The sequence below is a fragment of the Papaver somniferum genome, chromosome 7 (assembly GCF_003573695.1).
Source record: "Papaver somniferum cultivar HN1 chromosome 7, ASM357369v1, whole genome shotgun sequence".
Classification (NCBI taxonomy): Eukaryota; Viridiplantae; Streptophyta; class Magnoliopsida; order Ranunculales; family Papaveraceae; genus Papaver; species Papaver somniferum.
In genome coordinates, this window is record NC_039364.1 from 225,442,920 (window position 1) to 225,450,936 (window position 8,017).

Below are 8,017 nucleotides of genomic sequence, written 5' to 3' on the forward strand. Positions count from 1 at the left end.
AAAACCGAAGTTAAATTTCTTTGGTCCAAGATGGGCATTCGTGATCTACATGCTCCATCTTGAGGGAGGGTATTAGGAAATAATATAGGAGTCTATATTTAGGAGATATACACTTTAAGGAGTTTGAGTTATATTAGGAAAGTGTCTATGTTTAGAGTTTGATCTTAGGTAGGAAAGTGCCTTGAGTGGTCGTCAAGTTTGTGAACAATATAAATAGGCTGTTGAGCCATGAAAGTTGATACACCGAATTATTATCAATGTAGTCTATCGCTTCCGCGCGTTTATGCTCTCCTCTCTCTTGCTCGATCCTTAACACATTGAGATGGATTTCCTACGGGCAACAGCTCAACCATAATTTTGTTGTACTTGCGGGGTCTTTTTTTAAATCTTCCATCCAGTTATGACTCCCAATAGCGTTAAAACTTCAACATTACAACAAGATTCAACTTGGTTCAGTGGCAATCCTCCAAGTTATGACTCTCAATAGCCTTTCTCTAGAACATTTGGGTGCTAAACTTGAGCCTAATGCTTCCAACCCAGCTGGTCTCGTTGTGATGAGTCCATATCAACCTTGTCCAATAACATCCATAACAAAAGATAAAACCAGTATGTATGCGCAATCATCATTGTTTAATGATGACACTGATACTGTCATAAAAGTTAAACTCGAGAATAACACTAGTTAAGCGAGGGGAAGGGAAATGTTAATGTCAATATCTCATTAATCAATTGAGCAGAAACAAAATTTAGTTCTTTTCTTCTTCTATATATGCAAAAGCAAATTCAAAAGATCGATATTACTACTAAACAACAACAATAATTCTCTTCTTTTGTACTAATGAAAATGAATTTCCGCTCTTGTTATAAGCTTTTGTTTCTTTCTCTTCTTATGCATTCTTTAGAACCATGAAAGAAATGCCCCAACCACAACGAGCGTGGTTAGTGTTTGACGAGCTCCTGTGGAACTTGGTGCATCATGAGCTGACCCTGATCCTTGTCCTACAAAAAATACACATTTGAAGTTGGTAAACCGAAAAGAAAGGTACTATATTCCTAGTACAATCCCACATCATACTATCAACTTTTCGCATAGTAAGTCTTGAAAAGCCATCGAAAAAGAACTCTGGAACGACCATTTTCTTAAACACACGTTTAGTTTCAAGTTACAACTACACTTCTGGACTCTATACTGAGCTAATCATAAAGGGAAATCAGAATTCACATTCTTATATTGAAAATACTCCTAAAATTATATTGATTCAACTGGAAATATTAGAACTAGCTAGGAGGAGGTGGTAGGACGACTGTACCAGTTTTGTTTAGTCCAAAAGAAGTGGAACTTGGAGGAGGTGGTGACGTACCATTTTCTGTCCCTGGTGCTGGTGGTGAGCCAAAATCAAATCCTAGGTTGATACAATCTGCTCCAAAAGAACCTGAAAAAACCAATGAAAACATGATAGTGTGCATTATTATAAGGGCACACACTGCAGTTTTACCACTTATATCTGCCGTTCTATATGGGTGTGATACTACAAAATGATGGTCACTTACATTCTTTAAAGCAAGGCAAGTCCTTCTTGTTCAAGAGATTAGCTGACCCTTGACTGCACTGACAAACATCGGCATCTCCATCTTTAACACAAGTTCCATCCCCACACCATAAACAAGCTAAAAGCAGATGGAATAAGTAAATTTTAATCAATTGTTACAAAAATAATCATCTGTAAAAAATTATCAAATATATATCGTTTGTAGAATTACTGGCTGTAGTATTTTGAGGAGGGAGTGTCGGAGTGGGCACCGGTATGCCGCCGCAATCAAAATTCATTGTGCCTGAAATTTCACCAAAAGTGTAATCTCATCATTTCATGTACAAATTCTGCAATCATGCCATACCCCGTGACTAGTTTTATGTGAGAATGATTTTAGCCTTCGATGAAAACCTTATAATTTTTCGTACTAACTTCATATTTGGATCATCTTTAACTGGACGGTATATTGATATATTGAGAGCGAGAGAGAGAGAGGGGCTTACAATTAGGAACCATGCATATAGGCCATGTCAAATCGCCAAACTGAAGCTTCTTCCAACCAGGATTACAATCACAATCAAAAGGTAGTAATAATCTATTTGAAGGCTTACATTTTCCTTGTACACAATCTACGCCCTTGCACACCCCATCTACAAGATCAAATCAATACCCATTTCTTCAATCTACAGTTTACTTAACTCAAATGATCATAAAGTTCACAGTACCACAATCCAAGAATGACATCCAAACTACACATATAATCTAGACAGAGAGAGGGAGAGAGTGGATGGCTATACCTGCCGAAGGGTCTGGTAACTGAGAATTACCAAGTTTGGAATTCAAAACAATGAACACAATGAAGAAAGGAAGAAGAATTGTGAATTGGTAACCGCCCATGACCACTACTTAGCTAGTTTTACTTAGCAAAGATATCTTGGTAAATATTGTTGTAATGAAAAAGGCGATCAGTGTAAAGCAGATTAGCTAAAGAATGGACTAGTTGAATATTACTACTGTTTGGTTGTTGAAGTTGGTTTTCAGACCATTTATTTATAGAAGATAGACAGATAATAGTTATTGACAAATTATGACTTGAAAAACAAAAACAGAGTTAACTAATTAATAAAGAAGTTTAATTTCGTTAACCTTAATCTTGAAAGGGGGCTATGAAAACCCTTACAAATAATTGGTTTTGCACTAACAGTCGATGGCAAAATTGGTCTCTATGTTCTTGGTATTGTTGACTCACGTTGACTTTTGAGTCACTAAAAGTGAATTAAGGTGGCGGTGTAAGCTAGGAAGGAGTAGAGGAAAAGACGCTCTAACGTTTACCTGTTAGGGGACATGGCGTTGCTTACCACAATGTCACAAATTCTGGACAATTAGATTTTGTTGGTAGTCCAGAAGTCTCAATGCTCAATGATACCTAAGCTTGCCTGCATTTTGGAACAAAAAAAAAACAAAAATTGGGATAATAGGATCTTCCGAATTTGTAATCAACGGTTCAGTATATGACATTTGTCTTGATCGTACGGCTTTGAAGTGATCTCAATTTGGCTCCAATGATAATGGATCAAGTCTAGAGTCTATGGACCTGTTGGTATAAAAGTTTGCAAACAAGCTTTCTGAAATGTACCGTTTAATGGAAGTTTACACACAAACAAAAGGAATGCAGGACAGGACAGGACAGGACAAGAACAAGGATATTATCTAAAATTCCAAAAATCTATAAGTCTTTTCTATTAGAAACTGGTTTTCTTTTCTATTACTGGAATTGCGTAAATGGGGTTACATGTATAGAAACATAAAATAGAACAGTCAATCCCTTGAACACCACACAACCTTCATGCTCAACAACTCTGAAAAGTGGAAAACGTTGATAAAAGGAGCAAATTGTTGATCAGCAAACTAAAAAGGGATTAAAAAAACAACAACAAACATTAACCACACTACACATTCTTCGTAGAAGAAACAATATCATGCAGATCCAAACTCATGGAACCACTTTTCATGGCGTTCTATATCAGCTGGAGAAACACTTCTTTGAACTTTCTTTAGAGCTTCTTCGAAATCACACATTGCAACTGGGTCATTTGATATATCATCCTTCGCCATGCTCTTGATTTCATCACGTGTCTTACCTGCTATCTTACGCCTCATTCCATTTAAAGATGCATCTCGGCAAACATTTGTGAGATCGTCCCCACTGTATCCCTCTGTTCGTCGGGCTACATCGTCAATGTTAACATCAGGGGCCACCTGGTATTGGTCAAGGACAACAAGTCAAAGAGATGTAACTGTATAATACTTGCAGAAGAGATAACAGAATATGCAGGAACAGGAGTACGTAATAGAACATGGTATTTTGACAATGGTAGATATACAGGATTCTACTAAGGGGAAGGTTCGCAACAGTCACGACTTAAAAGGTATATTCAGCGTAAGGGTAGGTAATGCCATGAGCGTGTACAGGATTCTCCTACATGGGGAAGGTTGGCAACAGTCATGAGTTGGTTGAAACTCTACAATAGAACCATGTGGCAAGATTTGTTTACATAGAATTCAAGCAATCCTGAGGTTAGCAACAGACCATGCTGGCTGCGAGAACAGGCAAGGGAATTCTTGCTTACGCATGTATTTAATGACTCAGGGATTCGGATTTTGACCAAACAAATTCTACATTTTTTTTAAAGATGTGAAGTGAATATTCACAGATTACTGAAGGTTTTAATTCCACCAATAGTAAATGAGCCTTGACATTCCAACATGGTGATATTTTCTACAGAAAACAATAAATTCAAGATTCAAAGAAATGTACTTGCAAACGAAAACTCACCTCAACAGTTTTCAAATTAATCTTGATAAGCTCTTTTCGACTCTCGAAATTCGGGAGAGGGATATATATTCTCTTTTCCAGCCTCCTCCTGCATTTACCAGGTTAAATTCCCAACAGATCAACATATATAACATACACCAGATCAATAAAAAAAAAGGATCCAAAAAGGCAAGTCATAATATATCCGCTGTTTGTGTTTGCCACAGGAAAGAGATTCTAAACAAAATTTCAGATGATTGCGAACCTAAGAGCCTCATCGATATCCCATGGAAAGTTGGTAGCTGCCAAGACCATCACTATTTTGCGTGCACCATCATCGCCAGGAGTGCTTGCATTGACTCCATCTACCTGTACAAGAAGTTCCGACTTCACCCTTCTCGAAGATTCATGCTCCCCTGATGCCCTGAATAAAACACAGGCACATAAATGAACTTTGTGTGAGTACATGTTGTATAAATCTGCAAAAGATCAAATAATCCAACAAATAACTGGCTGGTAAGTAAAGATACAAATAGTCTACCCTCTGGAATTGCAAAGAGAATCAATCTCGTCAATGAAGATTGTGCTTGGTGCGTAAGATCTGGCCAGATCAAACAAGCACCGAACCATACGTTCACTCTCCCCACGCCATTTTGAAGCTAAAGTAGCAGAGGAAACATTGAAAAATGTTGTGCCGCACTCTGTAGCAACTGCCTTAGCCAAGAGTGTCTTTCCAGTACCAGGCGGACCAAACATAAGCACACCTTTCCATGGCCTTCTAATTCCCTAGAAACATAAAAGTTTAATTGCTCTGAAAATTTTGACTTCATTAACTAAACTCCCTACATATATCTTGGACTAAGAATTTACCAGCTAATACTTCAAGATATTTAGAAAACTTAGAAACAGAAATCCTTGAAAAAAAAAATTACACCAAATAAAAGGTTACAGAATTTTCTAGTTCAATTTTGATTGAGCCAGCATACCTGGAAATACTCGGGCATCCATAAAGGAAGAACAACAGCTTCCTCCAAAAGTCTTTTGGCGTCTTTAAGTCCAGCAACATCATCCCATCTAACTCCAGGACTGGTCTCCAAGACATCTCTCTCAAGCATCGCCGCCAATTCAGGATCAGGCCCTTCATACTCTGGCCTCTTCTTCTCTTCAGATTCATCGGTCTGAGAATATAGTTTGAGAATGAGTACAGTCCAGACAACCAAATATTGGGCATTATATAGGCACCAGCTCGAAGGAGAAGACTGAGCTAAAGCAAAGCAATTGTTGATTCATATGAATCATATCTAATCATGAGATAAGTGACTGATTTCGAAAGTAAGAAAGAAGAGCCAATAGCTTGCTGATTGTGAAGGACGGTCTATAATGCGTGTCCGTGGAATAAGTTTGTAACCTAAAATTTACTTTACACAACCATTCCTCGTCAGTTCTTCTAATGTCCCTTTGTTGAAACCAGTAATAAGAAGTTAAAATCAACAACCACTTTGCTGAAGAAACTCAGAAAAGGTCTAATGCGTTAAAAATTGATAAATGTACACACAAATCTTACTTTAGTATAAAAGAATTCTGAACAATGACTTAAAACCAGTACAAAGCAATGCAATTAACTGTGTAACTTACCGCTGATTCACTCTTGCCCGAATTGGATTTGCTAGAACCAGCAGCTTTCTTTCCAGTAGTTCCAGAAGCAACTGATGATCGAACTCCAGCCCCAGTAGATCTAGCACTATTAGTCGCCTTTCCACCACGACCAGTAGCAGCTCCACCTCTAGTGGAACTACTACGAGCCCAAGTAGGATCTTGAGCTGATTTTCTCGTACCCATTTGTCTAGTATTAGGTCCTCTTCTATTTCCATTATCTCCTCGATTAGGTGGTGCCCAAACATCAGGATCATCAATTGGTGGTGCATTCGAAGAAGTTGGATATTCATCAAGTGGTTGAAAAACAAATGAACCCTTAGTTGAAATTGGTGGTGAATTAGCACGTCTAATATTAGTACTATTATTTCCTAATGATTCTTTCAAATTCCTTCTCTCTGTATCTAATTGTTTTACTGTTTCTATCTCATCTGTTAATGCTTTTTTGCAGTTCATCCATTTCGCTCGTATTAATGGATCATCTAGTGAACTCATATGCCTGAATTACAAAAAAAATGAACAAATAAATAAAAATTAGGGCAAATTCAAAATTGAAGAGAGGAAAGAAAAGGGAATAGAGAAATTTACTTGTTGATCTGAGCAATTGCACCATCAAAGAAGATAACTGAGGTATCATAAAGACCTTCATTGGCATATTCTCTAGCTAATCTTAGATGATCTTGTAGACCTGAAAGTGTTCCTACCATTTTATCAAACTAACGGTTTTTAGATTTTGTATGAGAAGTTGGAATCAGGGCTTGAGAAATGTGATAGTTTAGGGTTTGATTTGGGGGTTTTTGAGGTCAAAAAGAGTAGAGAAGAAGAAGTACTTTTCATTTTTCCATTTCGAAGTAAAGAGAGAGGTTTTGTTTGTTTCTTCTTTTTCTGGTTGTAAAGAAGATTACTGAGATGTTTTTAAAATGTATATTATTACTGTATTACCCTTTGTCATGTTTCTTTTGACCCAGCTGGATCTTTTGCAAGGATTTTTTTGCCCGACTTGGTATCCGGCGCAAGTCAGATGGTAGATCGTCCGTTTTTAAATTTAAGTTACTCCTTCCGTTCCACTAATAAGTGACTTCGTTATTTTTAGATTTTGTCTCATCATTAAGTGACCTATATCACTAAACAAGGTGATGTTTTTAAAATTATCCTTTTAATTGATTATAAGAAATATAAGAAATATGCATAATTTGATAGTCATGTTTATATTCGTTATGTAGGTGTTTTAAAATGCTTTTCAATGGTACGAACTTTGCGAACATCAGTGGTGTAGTTTGAGAGATAAATCATTTCAAAATTTCACTATTTATTATCCATAAGGGTATAATTGTAAAAAGTGCTTAAAAATACTTTTCCCTTTGCTTGCCTTAAAAATTGTGCAAACTTGAACTAGGTCACTTGATAGTGGGACGGAGGGAGTATTAAATCTGATCCGTGACCTAACTCAGACTTAATTCTTGACAAAGACTCATTTGAGTGGGGGAGTCAATTGTCCCTGACTCATGGGACTAAGCTAATGACTTGTATATTTTTGAGTCAGCTGACCCAAATTTGATTCAAAAAACACATATGTTAAGTTAGATCCAGATGAGTCGGGTGATTTCAGTTAGATTAAAATGAGTCAGAACCAGAGGAAAAAAAAACATGATGTGACTCTTATCGAGGTCTTCAAAACCTTCACAACTTCCAGATACGTCAGTGTGAATAGCGTCTGGTTCTTATGGTTAGGAATATGTGAAATCACTGAATAGAGTCGTGCTATGACACGGTTGACCGAATGAAAGCATGAATAAGGTCACACCTCTCAGTCGTTAGATTACAAAGTCATAGAGATTGGTGTTTATCGGCACTATTGAGACTCGTACAACTGTTTTTACAAAGTACTAACATTTTCAAGCCATAATCTGCTTTTGTAATTATTTTCAGTCCCAAACAAACCCATATAGATTAAAGAGTAAACTTTTCTTTTGTTTTGAGCTAAGGGAAACCTTAGTTGGCTGGGCTAATTGTAATG

General features: G+C 37.0%; 2 protein-coding genes across 3 annotated transcripts; both read right to left on the reverse strand.

The window, feature by feature from the left end:
* Positions 1 to 697: 697 nt before the first annotated feature.
* LOC113293431 lies at positions 698 to 2,529 on the reverse strand. Of its 2 annotated transcripts, none has more exons than XM_026542070.1 (6): positions 2,330 to 2,529; positions 2,036 to 2,182; positions 1,762 to 1,833; positions 1,552 to 1,668; positions 1,362 to 1,433; positions 698 to 999 (listed from the first exon to the last, which is right to left on the reverse strand). In XM_026542070.1, the coding sequence occupies exons 1-6, from the start codon at positions 2,427 to 2,429 to the stop codon at positions 899 to 901; spliced, it is 609 nt and encodes a 202-aa protein (XP_026397855.1). In that variant the 5' UTR covers positions 2,430 to 2,529; the 3' UTR covers positions 698 to 898. The 2 variants fall into 2 exon arrangements, with proteins under 2 accessions (XP_026397855.1, XP_026397854.1); XM_026542069.1 differs by having other exon boundaries at positions 709 to 999; positions 1,311 to 1,433.
* A 709-nt stretch (positions 2,530 to 3,238) lies between these two features.
* Positions 3,239 to 6,874, reverse strand: LOC113299694 (katanin p60 ATPase-containing subunit A1-like). The gene is made up of 7 exons (XM_026548769.1): positions 6,589 to 6,874; positions 5,983 to 6,499; positions 5,334 to 5,525; positions 4,889 to 5,133; positions 4,613 to 4,771; positions 4,369 to 4,456; positions 3,239 to 3,791 (listed from the first exon to the last, which is right to left on the reverse strand). The coding sequence occupies exons 1-7, from the start codon at positions 6,705 to 6,707 to the stop codon at positions 3,510 to 3,512; spliced, it is 1,602 nt and encodes a 533-aa protein (XP_026404554.1). The 5' UTR covers positions 6,708 to 6,874; the 3' UTR covers positions 3,239 to 3,509.
* Positions 6,875 to 8,017: the final 1,143 nt, after the last annotated feature.